Raw genomic sequence first — 26,939 nt, 5'->3', positions numbered from 1 at the left:
GCCTCTGCCTGCTGTCATCCTGAACAACAGGGCATCCAGGCAGGGGACTGGAAATGTCGCCTTCTGTGTCATTCAAAGACCACCCCTTGCCAAATACATCACCCAGGGGTGTGAGCCCAGCAGGTAAAACCATGGCCTGTCCTCCAGACGAGGATTTTGTAGAATTTTACTTACAACAGGGGAGAAAAAGGTCAATTTAATCTCTCCGTCAACCTAAGACCTGGTAGGGGAATTGGTGTTACCCTAAAGTAGAGATAAATAGAGGTGGGGAGACCTACCAGGCAGTCAGGAAGTCCGTGGCAGCGCGGGGAAGCGATCCTGGAGACTGGGGCTTTCTTTGCTGGTGCTGGTACCTTGCCAAACACGGACCCTGCTAGCTGCCCCCAGCCAGGCATTTCCTCCCCTGGTCCTTCCCAAGGCTGGCTTCTGGCTACAGGTAACATCTATGAGCACACATGGTACTAATCTGCATTTATCAAAGTGCTTTTGCAGCAATCTGATAAACAATACTGAGGCGACGAGCAAAAGCTGAACCTTCCTTTACATGTTAAAACTGCCCACTGGAGTCTTCCTTGAGAAGTGTATCCTCCTTCCCAAAATGCGAGGTCTAGCTTTGCGGGAGAGAGACAGGAGGCATCCAAGAAGACAACCTTCATGCGCACGCTGCCTCCAGTAACTGTAGACATGGACATTTGAGGAAAACCTTGTGCTTCCCAAAAGCTGGAGACTGGGAAAGTCTGTCTGCCTGGGTGGAAAGATGGAGGAAACAAGAGGAGTGGGAACCTGTGGGACGGTAATCCCAGGCGTGTCCTGTCCATGGGTTGGTGATCCCAGGCGTCCTGAATCCCGTCCCTGTTCTGCCCGTCTCTTGTTCTGCCCAGCGGAGGGGAGACATTTTGAAGGTTAAGCAGAAATTGCAAGCTGGCCCTGAGGCACTGCTGTGCTAGCCAGCAGGTAAGGAGAAGCTGCCGCGGAGCTGAGCGAGCAGCCAGGTTTCTGTGCGCTTACAAGCTCACTAGGGGATGAGGAGCTGCTGTTGTTGGTCCTTCTGCTCTAGAAAATGGCAGTGCGGTCACGGCTAGAAATGGCTTCTCTGGGTGTACCCTGCATGCTGGCGCTCCCCCCCATCCTGTGTGGCTCTCGGCACATCCCATAACCTTTGTGCCTCCGCCGCATCCTCTTTAAAAGAGGATAATGAAACTGAAAGGGGGAAGAAGCAGGCACTGGAGGCACCTTGGACCACTGGGCTTGGTAAAGCATTGCTTGCTTGTCTGCCGGAGACCTGAGGAGGTGAATTTTTGAGTCAGGAGATTAAATGCCAGGTCTGGCTGCTGTCGAACTTCCTCAGGGCTGCTCTAGCATGTGCTCAGCCCTGCTGAGCAGCAGCATCAGCACAACAGAGCTGCAGAGAACGGATCTGCAGGCTCTGATGGGCTCCTGAGGGCAAGCTACATGCGACTGCAGTGCTTGTGTGGGGAAAGGGTGTCTGGCAAAAGCTGCCTCGCTTGGGGATGGAAATTGAGCTTCGAATACGGTTCGCAGGAATCAGCGGGACCGGAGTTGAGCAGAGCGGTTCCCCTGGCTTCCTCGGAGGATGGAGCCGGCCAGGGTCTGAGCTGTTGGGCTCCGATCACCAAGTCAAACCTGAAAGATAAATGATACTTCAGGGGCCTGAGATCAATAATGTCAAAGGCTGGCCCGTAATCGGGCAAGATTAAAAACCAATGACGGGCCTCCTCCTAGGAGCAGAAGTCAGCATGTTGAAGGAGAGCAGCGGGGCTTGCTCCTTTACGGTTATTCCCTGGTGGTGCCTGCATCCAAAACCCACCTTCCTGGGCTGCCCCCTGCAACATCAGCAATTCCTCCCCTCAATCGACATCGACCAGATCTTGCAGGTCCCCTGCGCCCACCCCTCTTCACTGGTCCCCATGCAGCTGGTCCAGAGCGCTCTTGCCCTTGGGAGAGTGGTTGAAGTGAAGACAAAAGCGGTGCAGCCTGGTGCTGGGGGATGAGCTGGGGGCTGCGGGAGGCAGAGGAGGGGCGGTCGCTTCAATGCCGTGGGTACCATGATGTGCTGTGTGTTGTAAAGATGCTCGGCTTTGCAGAGAGGAGTTTGGGAAATGAGGGCTGCAGATGACTCTTGACTCTGTCGTGAATATGTTGGTTTTGTCTGTATTTGTCAATTAACCAGTGCCACGAGTGTTTAGCCACGTGTGGGCAGGAGACAGTCAGGCGGGGTGCTTGGTTGTGCCCATTTTGGGGGTGCTGGCATTCGAGCTTGCCACAGAGGTGGCTTTTTTCCTGCGTGGGTGCTGGGCAGGGGGCTGTGCCCTCACAGTCAGATGGACCATGCTTTCCCTGGTCAGCAGCAGCCACTGTCCGGCCGAGGTGGGGAAGGTGGGATTGATTTATTTGCAGGAGCAAATTAAAATAAACTTGAGTCCCTTTTTTCTGTGCATCCTTAAAGAGGTGCACACTCTGTCGCAGCTCCATGGGGCAGGGCCACACTGGGGCTCCTACGAAGGACGCTGGGAAATAGGATGTTGCCTGTTTTTCCTGAGCGCAAGGGCGATTAAAGGAGAAGGGGCCGTGCCGTCTCCTGCCACTGCCCCTCATGTGTGCATGTGGGGAGCTGGAGGTGCCGGTTGCCTTTGCCCCAGGCTCCTCTTCCCCTTCCTCCCCGCTCCCCCACCCCTTCCCCGCCAGGAAGCCTGGCCTTTGTGTGAAGTGATGCCTCCTGACATCAGCCAGGCGCCGTGATTTCCTCCACAGCGGGGAGGGAGAGCGGGCGAGGAGAAGGGTGCCATGCTCCCCAAGGGGCAAAATACAGCCCTGGCCTTGCTGGAGTGCAGGGTGGTAGTGGCAGTGCTCGGGGGGAGGCTGCATGCCCAGCCGGGATGCTGCCGGGAGGTGGTTGCCCCCAGCCCTGACAGCGTGCTGGTTCAGCAGAGCTTTGCCTGCTTATGCTGCTCTGCCTGAAAGCACCACGCCGGTGCGTTGCTTTTTGCTGCCTGTGACTCTGATTGCTTTGGTGGCATCTTTATTTGACCCCTCTAGGGATGCTCTGTGTAGAGCTTGGGCAGTGCCGGCTGTGGGGTCTTGCTCTGGAGTCAGTGGCTCAGTGCTACAGGGCAGAAGCGGAGGGGCTTGCAGCAAGGCAGGAGGAGCAAGGCTGACATCTCCTGCCGCCCAGGGCCGCACCTGAGCTCTGGGAGCATCTCGCTGTCCATGAAGACACGTCGCTTCGGCAAGGGCAGGGCGCAGCTCAGCTGCGAGAGGGCTTGTGGGGTGCGGGCTCTTGGCTGCTCCTTGGAAAGGGGTTAATGCAACACATGGGAATTGGCCAAGTGCCTGCCAACAAGAAGCCGTGGCTGGTGCCTTGCCAGCGTGGGGGCCTCGCATCTCTTTAATTCGAGACGCTGTTTACTGGTGGATGGCGTTTTGCAGCTGGCTGGCTGGAAACTACAGGTCCCAGCATGCTCCCTCACATGTCGCCCGGCTGCTGATCTCTGGCGAGAGCATGGTACCACGGGGATCGTAGTCTCGTTGCTCGCCGCTGCAGAGGTTTCAATGCCACAGGAAAGGGCTCTGATTCAGCAGTGCTGGGCAGAGCCAGGCTGCGCGACGCGGGGCTGAGCTCCTGCCTTCTTATCCTCTTGCCACCCACTTGCTCGATGCAAGACCAGGTTGGCCTTTTTATGTCACCAGGCTGGGGAGGGGATCTGGTCCTATTCTTATTCATTTGCAATGTAAATATTTTGGTCCCGAGTACGTTGCTGGGAGCTGGGTGTCACGTTGAGGAGTGTGATTCATTCATGCTGTTGCTGCTCGGAGCACAATGAGGCAGCCTTGGGACCGGTCCCAAAGATTTCCTGTGATCGCGGCTGGTGGGGAATTTGGGACGTCACGTTTGACTAAGTCAGAGCCCTCTTTGCCTGATTTCTGCAAGCCAGAAGTACTGTGCCGTGCCCAGCATGTTCGGGACTTGCCATCCTCAAAACGTGGTGGGTACGGGTGGCTTGTGTTCCCAGAGGGAGGAAGAACAGAGAGCGAGGCTGAGCTCTGGCTCTTGCCTTCCCGAGCTGCTGGTATGTGGAAAAAGTTGTGGGGTGTAGGGCTTTGTGCCTGGTCCCAGCCAGCCTAACAAATAAAGGTACAAAGCGATGCAAGTTCAAAACCTGCTGCATATTGAGTCTCAGAGGGAGCCCTGCCAGAGTTTTCCTGGTGGGGCCAGCACCACACGAGCATCCCTGTGTGTTTTAGAGGGACATGGGACAACCCGAGGCGGGACGCTGGGCGGATGGGCGGGAAGCACTGGAAGGTGCCTCTCCATCCCTTGCTTCCACCACTGATGCTCTGCTGCCAGAAGGGACCTTTGCACCCCCAGTTTGGTCACCGACACAGGAGGGGAGGCACTGCTGCACCCTCCACCCCGTGGCTGGCTCCCTCCGTCCCTCCGCGCGTCACTTCGTCCTCCCCACGCCGCTGAGAGCCAGGTGCGGGCTGTGCAGCGCCCAGATTCGTTCTGGCATCCTTCGTTAGACGGTGTTTGTTCATGCTGCATTTTTCTTTTTGCTGGCTTGTTTGGACACGCACTGGTACATTCACGGCACTCAGGCAGTAACGTGAGTCTCTTTCCCATTAGGAAAGGGGCCAGGATCTGGGGGGGCCGGGAGGGCGGCTTAAGCAGTAGTTTGTGAGATATTTCCTTCTGCCGCCACACCCTGCGTGAAAGAGCAATATCCGCGGCTTCAGCTGCTATCGCAAGGCTCCGAACGTCTCTCTTTTAATATAGATTGGTATCATTTTGCATTTTAAAGTAAAAACACGCTGCAAGCTGCAGACAGCTGTCGGTTGGCAGCTTTGTTTGAACATCTGGTATTGCTGGGCTGCTGTTCAGCGTGATCTAACTATGGGATTCATAAAGATTATAATCCGGGCTTTCAGATTCTCAACAGCCGCCTTGCGAAAAAAAATGGGGGAGAGAGAAAACCCAGTGGGGAAGGTGGCTGAGGGGTCCTCAACGTTTAGCAGGTCATGGTCATGGTCGGTCCCCTCTTGGGTGCAGAGTGGCTGATGGGCTCCCTGTGTGTTGCCTTGGCTGCCTGCAGGTGCTGACGGGCTCCTTCCAGCCTGCAAAATGCCGGGCGTTGGGGAGCTGTAAAGTGCAAAGTCCTCCTTTTTTTTTTTTTCTCCCCTCCGCCCCCCTTTTTTTTATTTTTTCCAGCTTGTGTGCTGAATCTGATTGAGTCTCGTGCTCCTCTGGGTGGTGTCTGGCGCTGGCGAGCTGAAGCAGCAGATTCTGCTGTGGCTTTGGGTAGATGTTTGTAGCAGTTGTCTGCAGCAGCAGGACTTGGTTTCCTTTTTTTAAAGTAAGTGATGTAGGAGCCAAGGCTTGGAGTAAACATCTCGGCATATCAAAATCTCGTTTCCAGGAGAAATTGAGTCCCCTTGTCTTCTCAACCAAGAGGTTGAGATAGCCACCTCTGTAAGCCCCATCCATCCCTCTGTGAGTCAGGCACTTTCCTTGGCACCTTTGAGAATTAAGCGGCCTCTAAGCCCCTAACGGGTTTTATAAATCTTGTTAGTTGATCTGCATTTTTGCAAAGCTCTTTGAATCCAGCCTATTGGCACATAAGTCACCTTGACTTTCTGCAAGGCTTTGACTCCCAACTCACTTTCAGGCTCCATTTGTCAGTTGGAGGTGCACAAAAAACGTCCCCCCTTATCTTTATTAGAAAAAAAAAAAAGCTGCCTGGAGAAATCTAGCTGCACTCTAGTTGATGCAAGCCAGTAATAGAGGTGCATATAAACCTGTTCTGCCCTTGTTTGTGTTGATTTAACTTACCAGTACAAATTAAAATAGCCTTGAGCGGTTGGAAGTTTAACTAGATCAGTTGGAAGGAAAAAAAAATAAAATCGTGGCCTTTAAATCAAAGCAGGGTTTTCTTTCTAGTGTTGCCCTGAGCCTGGAGAGGGGCTTTGTGCTGCCCAAGCAGCCAGACCCCTCGTCTGTGGGTCACCAAACGAGACGCTGACGGGGCATGTGGCTGCTGGTTGTTGCCTTTGCACTTATTGATGGTCTCGTGGCTGGGACATGTGGGCGCACGCAGGTATCACTGCGGCTGCTTTATTTCTCACTGGTATCTGGCTTCCCCCAAAAACCTGCTTGTGCATCCGTATCCTCAGGCTGGGCACCCTTTGGAGCAGAAATCAGAAATTAGAGGGGTAGGAGGCCAAAGAGGCTGTTGTTCAGAGCTCAGGTCTCCCCGTGGCAGGGCTGAGCTGTGGTGGGTGCGGAGCGGAGGTCTTGGGGCAGGGGAGAGGCAGCTCAGCCTGCAGTGGGAGGAAGGGTGGAAGAGGCTGGCTGTGTTTCACCCCTGCAGGGAGAAAGCTCTGAGATCACACAGGCCAGCTGGATCTTGAATCCAAGATGTTTATTTGGAAGAGGGAGTGAGGGTTTCTCAATTTTGCAGGGGCTGCAGATGGGGGTAGGTTTGCTGCCAAGCAATGGGAGTGGGTCTTTGCAGGGTGGCTGCTTTTGAAGGCGAGGCATCCCGCCAGCCGCCGTTTGGGGACAACTGGCCGGGACCCTCAGATTGCAGCACGTTGGGAAGATCTTGGGATTCAACAGAGCTAGACGAGGCAGGGACAACAGCAGATCGAGGCAGGATTGGGGGTGTTGCCAAAGCCTGTTTATTTTTTTGTGGGTGTTACGGAAGGAGCGACGCACAGATGATATGTCAGAGCAGCAGGGCTTGTGTGAGGAGCAGGGTTTTGTGATTCCACTGAGTTTCAGCACTGAACGACCTCCCGTTTCTGACGAGACTGCCACCACTGGAGCTGGCAGAGCGCTTGTGAGAGCCAGTTCGAGGGCACAATCCAGCTGAAAAGAGACTGGGTTTTTTTTACTGGTTTAATTTTTCAGATGGATCCATGGTTGGGAAGGGGCAGATGTATGAAACCAGAGACAGAAGAGGGAGAAAAGGAGGTTAGGGCCCCTGTAACGTACATGTAAATTGATTGAAACATTCAAGAAACCACAAGCACAGAGCGCACTGAAGACAGAAAGGGCAGGACTTCTTACACGATCTCATAGGCTCCGAAAAACTGTTAAATCTGGTGAATCCCAGTCAGTGTAGCTTCAGGGCATAGACTTTATTTTCTGGCATGGTGGGGAGGAAGGACAAGGCCATGTTGGTCATCAGGGCCAGATGTGTTCTAGGTGTTGGTGTCAGTCTGAGGTCCCAAGTGTCTGGAAACGGTTGCTCAAGGCGCCTGGGTCTGGCTGTCTGAAACTTTCTGGGATGTCGCAAACCACTGCACTTTCCCGGAGTGCCCTGGCAATGCCCTCGTGCCGGTGCTCCGGAGCTGGTTGCTTAAAGGGCATTTGGTTCTGGGTCATGCTGGGCAGAATGGGCTTGTGCCAGGGCCTGCAGCTGGAGCCCCGTGCCAGAGATGGCTCAGCAGCAGGGCAAATTTTGGCACTGATTTATAAGCAGACCCAAACCAGGACATTTTCCCCCAAAAACCAAAAAAGGGGGGGGAAAGAGCTCCTCCCTCACATCTGTGATGGCAGAGAAGATGCGGACCTTGTCCTTCATAAACACGAAGCTGAGCCCTGTGACTCCTCCTGGCTCTCCTCGCTCCCAGTCGAAGGCATCCTGGACTGTCCTCCCTCCCCAAAGCTGTCCGGGGAGGGCTGCTGGCTGGCATCTGTGCCCAGGCCTGGGTGGGGATCTCCTCTCCCTCCCTTCCCAGCAGAGAGAAAAGATTTCTTGAGCTCCTCGCTGCCCCCAGGGTCTGGTTGTGCCTGCAGCCGCAGCCCCGGCAGCTCTCAGAGCTGGTCTCTCCGTCTTGCTCCTGCACCGCCCAAAAGCATCTGCTGTCCCCGAGCTGCTGGGACACAGCGCAGGAGCATGTTTTCCCCAGCCGGGTGCTGTCTCTCCTGGCAGATCTGGGGCAGGAGGCAGCTGCGCCAGCCAAAGGCAGGGGCACATGGGCATCACCACGACTCATCTTTGTCCCGTGCAGCCAGCAGCATCAGTCAGGACTTGCCTGTCTGCACGCTCAGCATGCAGACCAGCTCCTCCATCCTCGTATTCATCTTCCCGGTGTGTTTCCAGCTCCTTTCTTCCGTTCCTCACCATGCTGTGAGTGAGTCTTGAGCCCCGGGTCTGGTGGAGGCGGTTCGCCCAGCTTTCACTGCCTCTTGCGGCGCTTTGCACAGGGACAGCTTATCCGACACTGGTCCGTGATCAGCACGGCCTTGCTCCTACTCTCCAACATGCTGCAAAAGTGTTCGGGTGCCTGTTTTGGGGTGCGCATAGCCCATACTGGGCGTCCTGTATCAGGAAGTGGGACTTGTGGGGCTGCTGGCACAGAAGGGATGCTTCTGCCGCCACTGGCCTCGTCTCCCTGCTCCTTAATCCTTTTTATCTCCCTTTTCCCCTCCAAGTGGCTCTTCGTCCCTGCTCAGAGGATGCTGGCAGCAGTGGCAGCCAGGCCACGGCTTGAAGTTGGGGTCTAAAAGTGACAAGGAGAGCCCTGTCCTCCTTCCCCCGTGTGTGTGAGGCACAGCCACAAGTAACCCCCCATGGCAGCGGGGAGCAGGGGGGCACACAGAGGCCCAGCAGGCAAATTAACATCCTCAAGGTCCTTCTGAAGGTCGCCTTCCAATAGAGAATAGGTCCCCATTTCCTGGCCTCCAGAAATCCTGCCGCTGGCTCCACACGACACAATGCCTTGTATGTTCCCTTTACTAACGAGTTCTTCCTTTCTGCCGGGTGTAAACAAGGGGAAGAGCTGCACAGCCACACGGTGATCCGGGTTCTGCTGGTAGAAGGCCACATGGAGGAGCGTGGTCTGCCGTGCCCACCGGCCTGGGCTGCCACAGAGTTGAGGGCTGCCCTGAATACTGCTGAGCTGCCGTGAGTCATGGCTCGGGGGGAGCATCCAGCTGCTGTGTGCCAGCCATGGTATAGGGATGCCCCGTGCTGCGATGGGTGCTGGAGATGGGGCATGGGGCTTTTCCTGATGGTTTCTCCTCCCTGGCATGCTGGGGAAGGTTTGGAGACCAGGCAGCATCGTGCAGGGAGATGGAGACAGGCAGGAGGCATCCCCACCCGCCCTGGCATGAGAAAAAGGTGGAGAGCTGCTCTTGCGAGAGGCACCCTCCATCCTGTTCCCCCAGGCTAGCGCTGGATATTTGGCCTCCAGCCGTTTTCTACACAGCACCAGCTCTCCCGGTGCTCAGGGGCTCCCTTGATGCTAAGGAGGGAGTCTCTGATGCCCATGCACTGCGTGGCTGCTACTCCCATCCCTTCCTAGCAAGGGCAGCTATTAATATCCCAGAGGCTGTTCCTCTCCCCTCTTCCTTCCCGTGCTGGGGATAAACCAGCCCGATCTCTGTGCAGGGAGCACTGTGAGAAAAGCCAAACCCCGGAGGAGTGTGCGTGTGCTCTGGGCTGGCTGGGGGAGGCGAGGCCTCCTGCTCCGGCCCGAGACCTCCCCTCCTGCCCCATGCTTACTGTAAATGCGTGCAAGATGAAACCCCAACCAGAAAACATTTCCTTCCTGTCCCTGTAAGCGGATCAGCCTCCTGTGAGTGCCGTGGGAGCCATGAGGAGTTCGAAAGAGCTGCTTTTGCCTGTGTCTTGTCAGCAGGAGACCATGGTGGGGTGGGAGGGATGCTCCAGGGGGTTTGGGCTGCGGGGACTGGTCCTCTCGGGCTGCAGCGACTGGTCCCCTCGGGCTGCGGCAGTGCAAGATCTCGTGGTTTGAGATCGTGTTTTTGGGGGGCACTGGGGGGCCATGTCCCAGAGCCACACGGTGTCAAGGTGCCGGTGTGTTGTCAGGTGGGGGGACGCTTTCAGGAGGGATGAGAATAGTTCATCGCGTGGGTTTTTCTCAGAAAACCGGTCAGCTGATGGCAGAGCGGGGCTGGGGAGCGGGAAGCCTGTGAGTGGGAGGTGTGGGGAGGCGAAAGGTTGCACTTGCCTCCTTGGTCCAGGGCTTTTGGTGCATTAAAATTCAGTCACTGTGACTTCAGGCCCGTCTCCAGCAACGTGCCGGGACGCGGGTCTCAATGGGGGCCCTTGATCCCGGTCCCTGGGCTGAGCTGCAGGTGTCTGGAGCCATTCCCGCGACAGGCATCTGCCCTTCGCGGCTTCCTCGCTCCGGTTCAACCTTCCTCCTCCTCCTCGCCCTTCCTCCCCCTCGTGCTCCGAGCTGCTCCCTCCGTTCTGGCTTTCCGGTGGCTGCAAACAATGTCCTTATTCACTCAGTGTCTGGGATTTGGCGGCGAGGGGAAGGCCCGGGTGCAGAGGAGAAGGAAGGAGGGAGGCAGAGAAGCGAGCGCGCCTGTCCTGGGCCAGCCCCAGCTGCGGTTAAAGGCACTCTGTGGGGCAGTCTGGCTCTCTGCTCCCCCTGGTTTCCTACGGGAACAAGGGCTGTGGTTTGTCCACCTGCCCTCCCATACTAACCTCCAAACCCACGGCCTGTTTCAGCCCAGTTTATTGGGAATTAGCATCCTGCAAGCATCCTGTAGGCCGGTGTGCAGAGACGTGGTTTCTCTTGCCGGGGAAGTGGCCCTGAAGGATGCACAGTGCTTATTAGACATCAGAGAAGCTCCGTGGGCTTCATTTCCCCCATGAACACAGTAAGGCTTTTCACTGCTCCCGCTGTCATTTAAAACCAGAGCTGCTTGGCGGGTCATGGGGCTTTGGTGAAGCTGCCAGGCTCCTTCCTGATCGCGCTGGGAGTCAGGCAGGGGCTGGCGAGCACTCGAGCCCCCAGGAAAGGGATGCCGCTGGCTCTCCCGTGCTGGCTCTCCCCAGCAGGCACACAGGGACCATGGCCACCCTCAGCGCAGGCAATACCTTGGGGCATGTCATGGGATTTTCCTGCCCCGGTGCCAGCCCCAGGGCCACAGGCTGCCAGGGACTTGGAAGTGGGGATGAGGGGAGTGCCGGGCTCCAGGCAGGGCAGGGCCATAATCCGTGTTATCGTGGGCTCGGCGGTGACCCCAGATTTAGCCCTGTCCTTTGGGAGAGGACAGTGATGAGACCAGCCTAAGCCAAGCCAGGGGGACATCTTGCCCATAGATTTCTCCCTGCCTGGGAGGTCTTGGGTGGGTGTGAGCTCCGTCCTGCATCCCAGTGCCCCTCTTTGCGGTGGGGAGGTTGCTCAGCTGGCTGAACTGGAGCTGTGTGTGTAACAACCGATGCTTGTGGTGCTGCAGCCATATGACGACTCTCAGATGGGGAGCCCGCATGCCCTGTATCGTCCAAGGTGTTAAACTCCTTGTTACCATCTTTCTGTCTTGTGGCTGCAGGCATTTAATTTTGCAAGAGTTCTGCTCTGTCAGGGCAACCCTGTCCCCTGACAGATGTCCCCCCTTCCGCTGCCTGGGGGTGGGTGGACGTGTCTGACACTGGAACGGCTGCTGGGAGCTGGGGCTTGTACAGAGCTGCCTGTGTGCAGGTTTGGGGGGACAGACCGGGAGGTGCAGTAAGGTGTGTGTGGGGTGAGGGTGGTTTCCTCTCAGCAGGCGCTGGGCAAATCATGATGGTCAGCAAGCCTTTCCCCAGCACAATCCCATGGGGACCCACTGTGCGCGTCCTCCCTGGACTGAGACCATGCAGCACTTGCTTTGCTTCCCACAAAGATGGCTCTCCAAGTAGTGTTTCCCTCCCAGTGCGTTACCTCGGTATCCCAAACCCACCTGACGATTGCTCCCCAGGATTTGCTCTGCTCCGCCAGCGGTGGGGCTCCTCTTCAGTAAGCAAAGGATAATCTCCACTCGTTCCTCCTTCCACCTTTGGCAGTCCTGTTCCTGCGCAGGGTTGGTGCCCATGACATGTTTGCAGAGAGCCCTGCTAACTTCCTCTTAGGGCTCAGCCTTTTTCCCCCACCCCATTTATTTTTTTCCATGAGGAGGGGGGAGATTACATGGAACTCCAGCAGAATCAACTGGTGTCCAGCAACCAGCCCCATCTCGCTATAGCCTGCGGGGTCGGGGTGGACCAGCCACTTACCCCGGCCACAGATTAACTTATTAATTAATTACATGAGTTCACTCTCAGCTGGTGTTGGAATACAGAGCATTTTTGGCGGCCGTTTTGCAAACTGGCGGCGTGTCTTGGAAAAGACAAACTGGGATCATGGAGTTGCTCGGAGCCCGGGAAGGGTGCCTGTATGGAGGGAGCTGCGGTTCTCCCAGCATCAAGGTCATGCATGAAATATGAGAAATTACCCTGAGAAATTCTGATCCTGGAGGAGGAGGAGGAGTTCATGACTTCAGAAATACCAGATTTGGGAGGGGATGGAAGGGGAAGGGATATATTTTCCTTTTCAAAATACCTAAGGAATTCAGCCCGTGCTGTGGAGACAATGAGATTTCGCCCCTCGGTGCCAGAAGGGGTAGTTCATACCCTTGTGTCTTGTTAAGGTTTCAGTTGCCGTGGGTGAAAAGCCCTCCCATCCTGCTGCAATGCCAGGCACGTACGGTTTTTAAATCGCCCTAAAATCAAGAGAGTGGCTTAAATGTGAGATTCAAGGAAAACGCTGCGTGTCCTCTGTTCTCTCTGATTTCTATGGCTTTAGGTTAGATTTTGGTCAGTTTTTCCAGCTGTGAGGGGCTATTAAATTAACTTACATATATGAAAAGTTATTTATATATATATTTATATATGTATTTGTGATTTCACATAATTGTGTGATTCCAGGAGTGGAGCACCCTGAGGTTTGTTACAAAACACAAAGGTTGGCAGCTCTGCCATGGCAGCTGCAGGGCGGCAGGAAGGGGATGATGGTTTGTGCATGTCCGTGGCTGTTCGGTCCATCCCTCAGGGGTCCCACACACCAGGGGGGTTTGGCAGAGTGGCGTCCACTTGCCTGGCATCTGCCAGTGATGGGAAACCCTGCTTTTCCCTGCGAGAGCATCCAGGCAGCACTGGGGGGTAGAGCAGGGGCTGCTTCGGGGTGGCTCCACGTTGGATGCCTGATGCGTACGCCGGAGTGGGACGAGGATTTGGCCTCTGTGGCCAGCAAACTGTGAGCCTTGGATCCCATCCCACATTTTTCAGGGGGGCAGGGGATGCGGCTGCTCCCAGGGGCCCTGCCGGACTCAGCCGTTCTCCCGGTGGGCTGGTGCGAGGTGGGTCTGGCTGCTTGAGGTGGAGACGGCGAGTCTCTGCCGGCAGGGAGGGACGTGTAGGGAAGGGCTCGGTGCAAAGGCTCACTGTGTCTTTTGGCTCCCCAGATTGGAAAGTGAGAAGCTCAGCCTGCACTGCAAGACCTGCCCCAGCTCCTGGGCTTGATCATCCTCCTGCAAGCAGGGTTGCAGGAAGGTATCTCCTTCCCTGGAGTGGGCGGCTTTCCCATCACTTGACTGCGATTTCAGTGGGGAAATTCCAGCCTGTGGATGCTGGGGTAGGAACCAGAGCCGGGTGCGCTGTGCTCCATGCCAGGCCCGTGCAGAGGGATGTTGCAAACCATGTTTTCAGCCAGCGGTGTTCAAGAGCAGGTCGTGTTGACATGCACCTCCCTGCGCTGCTGCCGGAGCAGGTTGCTGCCTGCACAGGGCTGCTGCCCACCCACCCCACAGCTCTGCCCGCTGCTGGACCCCAAACCCCGGCTGAGCACCCAGCAGCACGAATAATGACCCCGAAAAAAGGAGATGTTTAATATATGCATTAGATCTTTCTCTGCGTGGATGCTCCCACCTATTCAGCTGGTCTTAAAAACAGCAGCAGCGATGCCCTTGGATGCTTGCAGGCCCCTGTGTTTCTGTTTGCGACAGCAAATGTGTCCCCGTGCCGGAGGGGTGTGCGTGGCTGCTGCTGCCCTTCAGACCCTGTTTCAGTGGATGTGCTGTCTGTGTGTCTGTCCGCATGTGCGTGGGTGGGTGCACACACGTGGGCACTGGGCATGCGTGTGGGGTGCGACTGCAAGGGGGAAGCTGGGTTTTTTTAGCTTCTTCTTATTATTAGTGGTAGGAGCCCAGCGATAGTGAAGCTGGAGGTGCCCGAGACCTTAAGAAAAACAACAGGAGGGAGGAAGCTTCGCATTCCTGCTCCCAAATTGAGTCGGAGGTGACAGCCTTTCCCTGCAATGCAATTAATCCCGGCAGTGCCTCTGCCACCCTCCCCCTCCCGCCTCGTCCAGGAATTAATTACTTGATTATAAATCCCCGAGCGGCAGTTTATAATAGCAATAATCCCCTCGAAATTCATCCTTGCTGCTGGTTTCTTCCCATCTCACCCCTGTCGTTGAGACTCTCTAACACCGTGTCTCCATGCCAGGCGAAGCCCTCCTCCTTGCCACGCCGGTGTGGTGGCTTTTCCCGGGGATAATCCCAGAGGGGGAAAATTTGGAGTTGATTTTCAGGGGTGTTTTGGGAAGCCCTGCCTCTGCTCGCAGGGATGGAGTCCTTCTCTCATGGGTACTGGGTTTCATCCTGGCCGGGAAAGTGCGCAGGAGCAAGGAGCTCACACTGATTGCTGGGGATAAGGTTTTGTCCCATTTATTAGGCTGATGGCCCAGCCCCAGCCCCGAGGAGTGGGGGCCGGGGGCTGGCAGCATGGTGGGGGGAGGCCCTGTTCCTCCTCTATCTGTCCCTCCTGATTACGCTGATGCTGGCTCTGGGGCTTGTCACCGAGGCGGGGAAGGGAGAAAGGATTTGGCGTGGCATACGGGGGCGTGAGGGCGGTGGCGATGTCTCGTGCGAGCCTGCTGGCGATGGGTGATGGGCCTCGAAACAGGGCTGCCATAGTGGGGGATGAGCCTCTCTGTGTCCCTCCCAGGGTCCCCAGGGCTTGGCAAGGGGCTGCCCCCATACAGGGAGCTGAAATCAAGGTCCCCAGCTGATAAGGCACCCAAGCCACATGGTACCTCTGCATGGCCATTGAAATAGCGAGGTTTCCACCTCCACCAGCCACGCGTGGGCTTTCAGCTCGGCAATGGCATCCTGCTGGGAAAAAGCCCTGTCCTTCCCAAACCGCGTGGGCAGAGCCGGTGCGGGCAGCGCTGAAGCTTCCCGGTGCGTGTGGCCGCTGGGCTCTGATGACTGCTTTTCTCTCCCATCTCTGCAGAAGATGCTGATGAAGCAGCAGGACCGCCTGGAGGAGCGGGAGCAAGACATCGAAGAGCAGCTCTATAAGCTGGAATCGGACAAGCGGCTGGTTGAGGTAACTGGTGCTTCACCCTGCTGTGGCCAGCCCTGGAGACTGTCACCCCATTGCACAATGGGGACAGGCTCCTAGGGCATAGGGGCCAGGTGTGCAGGGAGGAGGGAGGACGTGCAGGAGAGGAGTGGCCAGACAGACCTGCTGTCTCCATTCTAGTCCTGGCAGTCATCCTTTTGGGGGACAAAATGTGTTTGGGGCTGCCCTACAGCCTTGTGGGTCCCGGGGTGAGTTGGGAGGCAAGGAACAAAGCTGTCCTTAAATATCAGATGGCGCAGCCTGCCCTCAGCTCAGCACAGCCTTCCCCAGGCCACCCACTTCATCCCGAGTGGGAAGGGAGGTTGTGGAGACAGAAGATCCCCAAATAAACTGCTGAAATACCCAGGAGGTGGAAGAGGTACAAGCTAGTATTTTGCTGGGACACGGGTAATACAAGATCAGCTCGTGGTCCTTAAAGCCCCTCAGCCTCCCAGAGTGTGGAGGGAAGGGCTCTGGAGCATGATGTAACCCCAGCCTGGGGTGGGGATGAGGACGAGGACGAGGATGGGGATGGGAATGGGGATGAGGATGAGGATGGGCAGGGTTTTTCAAGGAATCACACCCACCTCAGTGACGTGGCAGGTTGTTGCTTGGTATTAGCTCTCCAAAGGTGATCCCCACCTAGACCCCAGGAGGCAGGTCCAGGGGATCTGCTGGATTAGCAAAACCTGCACAGTGGAGTTTGGGTCTCCGGCACGTAGGAGTCCCACGTGGCAGCTGACAGCAGGGTTTGGTGTGTGTGGGCGTTGCAGGAGAGCAGAGCTGTGGTGCAGCTCTCAGGTCGCACCCACCCCTGCTGGGGAAAGGACCCAGGTGTCCTGGGGCACCATGGCAGAGGTTGGAGGGTGCAGAGGGGCTGACCCTGCTCCTTTCCCCCAGGAGAAGGTGAGCCAGCTGAAGGACGAGGTGCGCCTGCAGTATGAGAAGATGCACCAGATCTTGGATGAGGACTTGCGAAAGACCATGGAGATCCTGGACAAGGCCCAGGCCAAGTTCTGCAACGAGAACGCGGCTCAGGTCCTCCACCTCAATGAGCGCATGCAGGAGGCCAAGAAGCTCCTCAGCTCTGTCCAGGTCATGTTCGACAAAACTGAGGACATCAACTTCATGAAGGTGAGATAAGCTGCCTGTGCTGGGGATGAGATGGGGGCTGTGGGGAGGTCTGGTTGTGCAGGGAGCATCGGGGAGGTGTGGGTCATGGCAGGGAATGGGCTGGAGATACTGGTGGAGCTAGCTGATGGCTCCAGAGGGTTCAGCAGTGGAGGAAGGGGAGGAGGACTGGGGCGGGCTCAGCACTGGCCTTGAACGAGGAGATGCTGCAGCTGGAGATGGGGCTGGGGCAGCCTGTGCTAGGGGGAAGGGGGGCTTGGCACCCCTGGGCAGCCTGTCCCCTCCTGGGGTGACCACTGAAGGTGACACTGAAAGAGGAGGTGGCCACGGGGGCAGGGATTGTCCTTACTGACCAGAGCTTCTCCTTCCCCTCCTAGAACACCAAGTCTGTGAAAATCTTAATGGACAGGTAAGTGCAGTGGGGCAGGTGGGTTTGGGGGGAAGGGGGACTGTTGCAGGGGCGGCAGCAGCACGATGTCTGGAGGAGGAGCAGGGCCCAGGGATGCTGCAGGGCCTGGGAGAGGCGTGCTCTGTGCCTTAGCGTCCCTCTGTCTGGGAGGATGAGAAATCCCCTCCTGCGGCCGTTGAATCGAGTCCTCCCCTTGGTCTAGGGGAAACAGTGGTGTGTTTGTGGAAGAGCAGAGCTGGGACCAGCCGGGTTGGGGCACAAGGCTCAGTCCAGCTCTGCTGTCCTTCTCCCTCCCTGGTTAAAGCCAGCGCTAGCAGAGCCAGGGCGAGCTGGGGTGGCGATGCGGGGGGGATACAGGGGCTGTGGGAGGTACGTGTTGGCCCAGGACATTGGCAGCAAGGCTGGACGGGGAAGGTCCCGCTGGGAAGGGACTGACCCATTGGAGAGGGCCGGCTCCCCACTGCCCTCAGCACTGCCTCCCTGCGGAAGGGGTTCAGCCTTGGGAGGGTGCTCAGGAAAGAGCTTGGGGGCTTCCTGACCCTTCCCTGAGTGTGCTTTGTCCCTCACGCCTCTCCTCTCTGCCCATGGTCCCCAACAGGACCCAGAACTGTACAGGTGGCAGCCTGCCCCCACCCAAAATCGGCCACCTCAACTCCAAGCTCTTCCTGAATGAGATCGCCAAGAAGGAGAAGCAGCTCAGGAAGTTGCTGGAAGGTGGGTGAAGCCTGAGGGGTGCCAAGGAGGGGCACGGGACCTCACTACATCCTGTATCCATAGCTGGGTGCCCTACGGATCCCAGTACAAGAGGGTGGGGAGAGCTGTTGGGCTGCAGGGGCCCCTGGGAAGCCCTTTGTGGTCAGCGGGGACGTGGAGATGCTGTGAAGCCAGCTCTTGGCTCTCCCCAGGATATTTCCCTTGGCCTGTGAAACAGCTGTATTTTGGGGTGACACAGCAGCGGGGCTGGCCGTCATCAGGAAAAGTCAGTGGAAAGGTGGGGGTTAGCACATGAGCAGGGACAGCTAGGGGCCAGTATGGTCCTGCAGCCCCGAGCCCACGCATGGGAGCAGACTATATCCTGTGGAGGCTTCCCAGTCCTCTCTCCTTGTGGGATGTGGATTTGTCCTCCTCTGATCCTGTTACGGACCACGGTCACGAGCTCTGCACGGGCTCAGCCTGCGCACGTGTTTGTAGAGCTGCTCCGAGCCTGCTGGCAAGGTCCCAGAACAGAAGCTCCTAATTCACCTGCGTACGGCCAATTTGCTGCTGGTGGGCTGGGCTGGAGGACCCTCTGCTCACAGAGGGCTGCAGCCCGGGTCTCGGGGCTTTGCTGCAGGTTCGGGCCAGCGGCCGGAGCAGCCTGGAGCTGTGCCATGCCGTGCTTGACTCCGTCCCCCTCTCCTGTTCCCCTCCGCAGGTCCTCTGAGCACCCCCGTCCCCTTCCTGCAGAGCATCCCCATGTACCCCTGCACCGTCAGCAACTCCGGCGCGGAGAAGCGCAAGCACTCCACCGCCTTCCCCGAGGGCAGCTTCCTCGAGCCATCGTCCGGGACTGTGGCGAGCCAGTACATGAGCCAGGGCGCTTCGGCTGGCGAGGGGCAGTCCGCACAAGCCATGGTGCCTTGTAGCTCCACGCAGCACATAGTTGGACTTCCCAGCGGCCCACAGCCGGTGCACTCGGGCTCCGTCTTCAACCCATCTCACTACCCCAACACCACGTCATCTCAGCAGTCCGTGCTCTCCCAGTACGGCGGGCGCAAAATCCTCGTCTGCTCCGTGGATAACTGTTACTGTTCCTCCGTGTCCAACCACAGCGGGCACCAGCCCTACCCGCGGTCGGGGCACTTCCCCTGGACGGTCTCCTCGCAGGAGTACTCCCACCCGCTGCCACCCGCCCCCGCCGTCCCCCAGTCGCTCCCGGGACTTGCCGTGAGGGAATGGATTGACGCATCCCAGCAGCACGGGCGGCAGGATTTCTATAGGGTCTACGGCCAGCCGTCGGCGAAACACTACGTCACCAGTTAACCGTCACACTCTCTGGAGAGTCCCGTGCGATGACGCGTTTGGAGAGAAAAGTCTGGTTTGGTTTGGCTTTTCTTTTTTTTTTTTTTTTTCCCCTTTTAAATCAAACCCAATTTTTCCCCCCCTCACACCCCTCCAGGATTTTGGGGAGGGTTGTTCTCTCATCTCTCTCTCTTTTTTTTTTTTATCCTTTTAAAACAAAATAATAATTTTTTTTTTTTTTCCTATTAATTCCTTTTTTTAATTTAATTTTGGAAAGTCCTTCCTGCCCCTCGCTGGGAAAAGACGAGGGAGAAATTAACTGAGAAGAAATTGATGGGGATTTCAGTCGGGCGTCTGGGTCTGTGCGTCGCGCTCTTCCTCGCTCCTCTCTGCCTTTGGAAAACTACAGAAGGGACAATGGCACCTTCTCTCTTTCCATTTCTCCAAGTTATTTTTTCTGGTTTGGTTCAGTTTTTCCCCTTTCTCCACCCCTCTCTTTCCCTTTTTAAAAAGAAAAAAAGAAAAAAATCTATCATTGATTCAGTATGAAACGATACTTGTAGATTTTGGGTTTGTTACTTTTTTTTTTTTTTTAAAGGCTGATTTTTTTTTGTGTTACGAGGCCACTTCTCATGCATATTGGCATTTTTTTTTCCTTCTTTCAGAGATTTGTAAATACACAATGGCAGGAAATTTAATGCACAAAAAAAAAAAGGGAAAAGAAACTTTAAAAAAAAAAACACGAATAAATAGATAAAAAAAAAAAAAATCTGTTCTAGTTTTCAGGAGGGGAAGCGTGGCCGAAATGCACCCCCCGCCTGCGTATCGCTGATGCAACTTCCTGTAACAAGCACTTTGTATAAAAAAAAAAGTGGACTTCCTGCTATAAGGCACAGGTATTTATTCTGTAACCGATTTTAGAACACACACACACACACAAAAAAAAATATTCAAATAAATGTGATCACTTAGTGCAAACGCCTCGCTCTGCTGCAGCTCTTCCCCCGGGAACGCCAGCTCCGGCGGGAGGCTCCCACCAGCTTTGGGAAGTCACTGCTCCCCGGGTGCCCGGCCGGCGGAGGGGATTTTCCTGGCGGGGCTGTTTTGGAGGGAGCAGCTCGGGGATGGGGTGACGGCAGGTCCCGGCCAGGGAGGGGGTCCCCAGCAGCCCCCATCCCGCATCCCAGCCCCACGGGGAGGGATGCTGGAGCCGTGGCTCTCCGCCGGCTCCCTCCCAGCCGGCGAGGATGTGAGTCAGGCATGGAGCCGGCCGGGCCGCATCCTGCCTCCAGAACAATCCCCATTGTGGGATGGGGACGGGGATGGGGTCGGGGTCGGCGACTTTCCTGCCTCTGCTGGCGTCCCCTGTGCCGGCCACGCTGCAGCCCCGGCACCCGGCCCCGCGAGGCTGCCTCCCCACCTAAAGCCCCGCGGCCCCGTGGAGCTCCGTGGGTGCCATCAGCACCCTGGGCTGGTCGAGGACCCTCTGAGCTCGGCCGAGGCCAGGAAGGGCGCGGAGGAGACCTTCGGCCAGGGCAAGCGGCGGGGCCGTAGGCTGACCTGGCTGCAGGTGTGCAGGGGCGAGCTCTTCACTGGGGGAAAAACAGGGACGACTTCATAAAGCAGAGCGGCCTCTCGGAGGCATTCGGGTTTTTCCATCGCTCTCTTTGGGCTTGGCTTCCTTAATTTTTTTCCTGGTTGCAAAACATCCCTAGTTTCGTTTCGGCTTGCATTTCCCTCCCCACCCCCCCAGCCAGTGCTGCTTCGGTGGGAAACGGGAAGGGGAGAGAGTCCCAGTGAGCCGAAACCAGGGGAGGAGCGGGTTGGACGGGGGACCCTCGCACTCGGCTCCCCCCATTCCACCCCGAGGGAGGGGGCATCGAATCCCTTGCAATCAGGGTCCCCTTTCCAGGCGGTGGTGTGGGGGGGAGCCAGCACCCCCTGCGCTGTGTGCTCCCGGCCACCCGCCAGGTCGGTGCCACCATGTGCATAGGGTGCCGAGGACAGTGGCTCGGCCCCGCTGCCCTGCCAGGCTCTTCCCAGCCCCATCCTGCTTGGATGCTTCGGGAAACACCCCAACCGATGGGATATTTGGGGGTTCACTTCTCCATCACAAGCAATGCGCCCCAAGGCGGCAGGAGGGAGTGGGATGTTCCCAGCCTGCGCCGCAGGGACCCCGCCATCCTCCCAGCGCCCGTGGGAAGATCTCCGGTGGTGACGGGGACACTGAGGCAGGGGTGAGAGGAGTGACATCCCTCCCCACGGAGGGGGGGCCCAAGAGGGGTCCCTGATGCACAGCCAGGGTCACTCCCCACCCCAGGGTGCCCCCCGGCCACGGCCCCTGCACTCAGTGTCCCCTCGTTTGCCCTCCCAGCTGTCCTCATCATCATCATCCTCCTCTTCCTCCTTGGCACAGCTGCCTTCTCCCGCCACAGCAGTCAGCTGCCGCCCCGGGCAGGCATTAAAGCACCTGTCGCCTATAGATGGGGGGATGCAGGCGCAACCCCCACCCCACAGGGGCTTGGGACATGTCCCCACTTTGGGCCACCCTCGCCTTGCACCTTCGCCGGAGGGAGCAGCCCCAAAACAGCAGAGCCCCGGTGCTGCAGCCCCTCCAGTCCCCCCAAGCCGGGCAGGTGACCCTCAAACCCTGCACGTTGCTGGTGGCGGGGTGGGAGGTGATGGCCCCCCGCAGTGTCACCCCCCCCGAGCAGCGGGAGGAACGCATGCCCTTGACCCAGTTGGGGTAACGGTGTCCCAGGCCGCCGGGAGGGGAAGCGGCGGCGCTCGGTGGGGTTGCGTTGATGGATGGCTCTGTCCGGGGGGTGGGAAAAGCCGGGGGTGGGGGGGGGAAGCAGAGGCACATCCATAAACAGCTCGAGTTGTGAATGGAAAGAGACGGATTAGGAGCTGGGTGAAAACATGTCACACGGCGGAAAGAAAAATGAGCAGCTGGGCCAGACCAAATTGGTGTCTGATGAAGGACGTGGGGCCTGGTGGAAAAAGGATCCCGGGGCCGGCGGTGCTGCTCGGGGGAGGCTGATGGGGAACAGCTGGAGCCGGACACGCACATCTGGCAGAGCAGGGCGAGGGGAGAGGCGGCGGCGCCGACAGCCACCGTGACTCCGGCCACCGCGCTGGGGTCACACCAGATCGGTGCCTCTGGAAGGGCCGGTGCTTCACGTCCGCGTTGATGCTGGGGGGGGTGGGTGGCCGCACCGTGGCCCGTCCCTGGGCAGGGATTTACCTGTCGGGGTTCAGGCTCTGCCTGCCGAGGGGTCCCCAGGTGGAGGAGCCGCTGCCTCTTCCCCTATTTGCATACATGTAAATAAGCAATCAACATAATGAGGGCGAATGCAAACCAGGCTTTCAGTTTGCAACCGAGTCCTATTTTTAACCTTGGAAAAGGGTTTTGGGCAGGAAGCTGCGGGTCCGGCTCCGGTACCTGTCGGCACGTCCAGCTGCGCGGCTGCTCACACCAATGTCGCCCCAAAGCGCTGCTGGCCCCCCAGCCACCATCAGTGCCCCCTGCGCTTCCGTTACCCACTGGAACAGAAATCTCACGTCCCCGGAAAAACGGAGCCCACGACATCCCTCCCCGGGAGCCTTTTGGGGCAGCTCCCCCACCCCCGAGCCCCCAGGTCCCGCTGCAAGCCGGGATGTGTGCCGGGGGGAAACCCCCCCCCCGTCGCCCCGGGAGCAGAGCTTAAACATGAGGGGTATATTTAGACGGCATCAGTTTAAGTTTGCACATCAGCCTTATAAATATGAAAGCCCATCTCGGCGAGATGTTTAAGATACCTCATCAGCCCTTGGAAAATATGTGGGAATATTAATTAGCCAGATTTGGGTATTATCTCATAATGAATAAATGAAGAGACTCGGTGCCTGAGATGCATCACTGGTGGCTCGTTGGTTTTTGTTTGTTTGTTTGTTTGTTTGTTTTTTAAGGAAGGTGTGTTTCTGAGATACTTCACTCTTTTTAACCTAAGGCCCGTGGAGGGCTCAGGGGATGAAGCCAGGACAGGGACGGGCAGGATGGGACAACTCTGGGTGCCCTTTACATGGAGGGGCCCCCATTGGCTGCTGTTTTACACCTCCTGATTTGGCCCCCGATGGCTGTGGCGCCTCTGGGGACGGAGGGACGGGGACAGGGTTGGAGCCCTGCCCTGGCCGCAGCAGCCCCAGGCCCAGGACGGAGATGAAAACTGCAGCCTTAGTTCTTTAAAAACTTATTTTTGGCTTCTTCCCTCCCCCGCCCTCCGGCTCCGCTCCCCCCGGCTGCTTCGCTCCCTCCGGCCGGGCCAGGACGGGAACTTCCCGGTTGCTGTAGAAACCCAGATGAAGGACACGCTTCAAACGAAAACGCCAAACAAGAAATGGCTTTGTGCGCACCCGGGCGGCTGCTTTTCCTTGCCGGCATGAGGTGACTTCGGGGCCCTTCTTTAGGGCACCCCGCGTGGCCGGGGGGGGCTGTGGGGCCAAGGGAGGCTCCCTGCCAGCCCCGAAACCTCGTGCTGGGCAGGGAGCGGAGGCTGGGGGTCCCTGGGGAAAGGACTTCAACGGTCTCCATCACCCACAGGGTGCTCAGAGCAGCGCCGCACGGCGGGAGGCGGCAGCCGTCGGGGTTTTGCCATCCCTGACAGCACTGGCACCATCTCCCCACGTGGCCTTAGAGCTGAGGCCCCCCAAGGGCCATCACCACCCAGTTCGCAAGATTTTGGGGTGGTGGACGAGCTCCCAGCTGGCGGGAAGGGGCTCGGGGATGAGCAGGGGACAACCGGAGGGGAGGTGGCAGAGGTGGCACGAGCCTCGAGGTGCAGGTTGGGTGGCCACGCTGATGGTCTGGGTGGCAGAGCCACGTCCCACGGGTGCAGGGAAGGGGCACAAGAGGAGACAGGTCGGGATGGACCAGCCGGCAGCTGCTGCCGCCTGGGGAAGCGTCATCCGGACCCCGTCCCTCGTGTGTGTCCCCCCCCGGCGCGTGGCGGCTGGCGGGGCCGGGGCGGCGCGTGGGTGCGGGGCGCTGCCGGCTGCCGGAGCTGCCATTGTTTGCCTTCAATCAAGATGTTTCAGGCAGAATCAAAAGCACCAACTGGGGAAATCATCATCACAAAAAATCTTGCGCCTGCAAAATAGGTCAAGTAAGACTCCAAAGAGAGAGAGCGTCTGATCTGCATTGCAAGGAAGAATAGCAACAGCTGTGATCTCCAGTATATATGGATGGGCTGGGGGGGGGATAAATATATATATCCATGCATATGTATAACCGCTTACAGCTGTTGGGCCGTATGTTCATTAGGGCCAACTGTTTTGGAGGCAGAGGGATCAGCGCTAATCGGGAAAGGGAGTTTATCATCACATTCAGAGGCAAAAGTGTCAGGAGCAACTGCAGCCCCCCCCGCCCCGCAGCCCGCACCAGCTGTGCCGCGCTGAATGCGCCCGATTCAGCGTCCCCCCCCCATCCCATGGCCCCCACGGGGCTGCCAGAGCTGCGGTTCCTGCCCTGGCTCTCAAAGTGGCCACAAGCCCCGGCCCCGGCCCCCTGCCCAGTCCCAGCCCCGAGTGCTGCCCTGGGGTGCAGAGGGGATTCCGTGCCTCAGTTTCCCCATTGCCCCAGACCTGCTCTCCGTGCCCCCACCACCATCCCAGCCCCCCACAGCGTCCCCCCCCCTCAGTTATCCCTGCCTGGCGCTGGCCTCACAGGTGCCGGCTATAAAAATGAACTCAAAATACATATAAATCCTCCCGTCTGACACCAGGGAGGGCGATGGAGCCGGGGCAGGACAGCTGGCTCGGCCACCCCATGACGCTGGGCTCTGCCTGGCGGATGGGACCCAGCTGTCACAGGCTGGGGACCGCACGGTGTCCCCAGCCCGTGGGCGACGCTCTCGGCGTGGGAGGGACGACTCGCATCCCCCTCGGCATCCCGCGCCCCCGCTGCCTCCCCTCCATCAGCCAGGCGCTGGCAGGCGCCGGCTCCCATCAGTAGCAGAAAATAAAGGTTGCAAAGCCGAGCAGCAAGGACAACTTCTATTTAAAAATACCTCTCCTCCGGATGATTTATTTGCAGGGCGTTCCTGCCAGCTCCTGATGCAGCTCAGACCTGGGGCCTAACCTACCTGACAGCTTCCCTCCCTCCTCCCATTACTTATTCGGGGCTGCGTTTGGCCGCCCGGCCGTGCCGCCGCTCGGGCTGCGGCTGGGAGCCGCACGGTCACGGCACGCTGCAAGGAGAGCAGCTCCTTCCAACCCTTTTTTCCCTTTTCCCATTAAAAAGGACACAGATATTCATCTTGGCGAGCCAGCTAAACAGGAAACGTGGAAGGGGCACATACACCCTGCGCCGTTCCCAGAAAGCCTTTGCCAGCGTCCCCCGGCCCAGGCACACCCCGACTGCGGCTTTACGGGAGTTTCGTTTCCAATCGGCGCTGGGAAGGGAAATAAGTGAACAGATTGCAATAAAAATCCCAACAAGCCCAAATTCAGCCAACTGAGCCCGAAGCTGCAATTTAGCCGGGAGCCAATCACAAGGCTGCGGTGTGAGCTTGTTTCCACTTAAACAAAACAAAATAAAATCAAAGAAAATTAAAAAAGCTTCAGCGCGGCGCCTGGGCGGGTGCCCGGGTGGGTGGGCAAGTGGCTGGAGCATCGCGGTGGCCGTCGGCCTGGTTGCCCCTGGCTGACGCGTGCCGTGGCAGAGCAGGACAGGGCTGGGGGTGCCCACGCAGCCAGAAGGGGAAGCCTGATATCTGCGATACCTCTCCGATAAACGCAGTCATCCAGGGGGTGCGAGGCCGTAAACAACAGGGAAATACTGGTCAAAAAGGAAGAAAAATCTCAGTGTTTATTTATCCTTCAGTCTGGGGATTATTATTATTATTATTATTAATCTTTTTTTTTCCCCCCTCCCCGCATCCACTCCGCTGGGTCCCTCGTCCTTTCGGGAGCACTAAATTCATCATGGGCATGTAAAGCAGGGCTTGTGCGGGGCAGGGAGCGGTGGTTCGCCCGCGCAGACACATGCAAGGTCACACACAGCCTGGCCATAAATTACAGCGTGTCCCACCGTAAACAGCAACAGGAGAGGGGAAGCACGGCGGCTGCAGGGGCCGGGGGCCGCGGGGGCCGATACATAACGCCCTGACAAGTCAAACAACCCTCAGGGCGTTCACTTGCCAGAGAAATATTTTTCACATCCAATCCATTAGGCAAACAAGATGAAAAAGTATTTCCTACGTTGCTGAGAAAAATAGCGGGACTCGGTATAAAGCGTGCCTTAAAAAAAAAAAAAAAAAAAAAAAGAAAAGAAATTAAGTGTGACCATCTATAATGCTTTTTTTCCAGCAGCTCTGACAGCCTTCCAGGCATCCTGGCCGTGCCGGGAGGGAGCTGATGCTTTAAAGAGCTCTAACAGTTTCTCGCTTTTTGGCTCATCCCGGTGTTGCAGGAACAGTAATGAGGCAAATTAGTTGGAAAGAAACAACCCCAGAATTTGCTTCCCCCTCCAAACCCTGCTTCACTGAACCAAACCCAGATAATTCCCTGCGTTTCTTTTTCCTCTTCCCTTTTCCTGCCAGGTCAGCGGGGAATGTGTTTCATGACATGCTTTTTTTTTTTTTTTTTTTTTAACCTACGAAATGATTTTTGAAACAAGACGATCCTCCCAAAGTTTGCCTTTCTCGCCGGCTGGCTTTTCTCATACTTTTGGACAAGCGAAAAATCCGAGGGGAAGAGGCTCCTTCCAGCAGTTTTGATCACTTGGAGCACCGGCGACCGCCTCCGACGGGGAGAGGGAGGGGAGCGGTGGGAGAGCAGCTCCGCAGACTGACTGGCGGCTCCTCGGGAAGAGGCAGCTCCCGACCGGCCGCTGGAAAAATGAGCCTGTCGAAGAAAAAGGATCACCCCCAAACACAGAGTTGTCTTTCTACTAAATTTTAATTTATTTCTTTTTTTTTTTTTTTTTTTTTTTTTTGACAAAGACATCTAAACGATACACCGAGTAACAACATGACCAGGTATTGCAAATACCCCCTTTTTGGTGAAATTCAAAAAGGGAACATAAAAGAAAGAGCTTGTGTGGCCCCAGGCGGCCCAGGGAACGCGGCAGCCGCCACCTTTTGCTCTTTTGCTTTTGCGGAAGAGGGAGCGCCGCGGGGCAGGGGGCGAGTTCGAGAGGGCTGGCCTCATCC

The 26,939-nt window shown here is 57.3% G+C and overlaps 2 protein-coding genes across 2 annotated transcripts in view; one reads left to right on the top strand and one right to left on the bottom strand.

Annotated features, from left to right (window-relative positions):
• The window catches only part of TRIM8 (tripartite motif containing 8), a 30,354-nt gene extending 9,823 nt beyond the window's left edge, over positions 1-20,531 (top strand). Inside the window, exons 3-7 of the mRNA XM_063339282.1 lie at positions 15,096-15,191; positions 16,107-16,340; positions 16,715-16,746; positions 17,345-17,460; positions 18,161-20,531. Coding sequence (XP_063195352.1) covers positions 15,096-15,191; positions 16,107-16,340; positions 16,715-16,746; positions 17,345-17,460; positions 18,161-18,768 — 1,086 coding nt within the window. The 3' untranslated portion in view covers positions 18,769-20,531. The remainder of the gene's footprint in view (positions 1-15,095; positions 15,192-16,106; positions 16,341-16,714; positions 16,747-17,344; positions 17,461-18,160) is intronic.
• A 5,508-nt stretch (positions 20,532-26,039) lies between these two features.
• ARL3 (ADP ribosylation factor like GTPase 3) overlaps positions 26,040-26,939 on the bottom strand; it is a 32,342-nt gene continuing 31,442 nt past the window's right edge. The window contains exon 6 of the mRNA XM_063337580.1: positions 26,040-26,631. Within this exon, the coding sequence (XP_063193650.1) occupies positions 26,329-26,631 (303 nt within the window). The 3' untranslated portion in view covers positions 26,040-26,328. The remainder of the gene's footprint in view (positions 26,632-26,939) is intronic.

This window comes from Chroicocephalus ridibundus, chromosome 6 (genome assembly GCF_963924245.1).
Source record: "Chroicocephalus ridibundus chromosome 6, bChrRid1.1, whole genome shotgun sequence".
NCBI classification, from domain to species: Eukaryota; Metazoa; Chordata; class Aves; order Charadriiformes; family Laridae; genus Chroicocephalus; species Chroicocephalus ridibundus.
The sequence above is the reverse complement of the archived record's forward strand: the minus strand, read 5'-3'. Positions and strand labels throughout refer to the sequence as shown.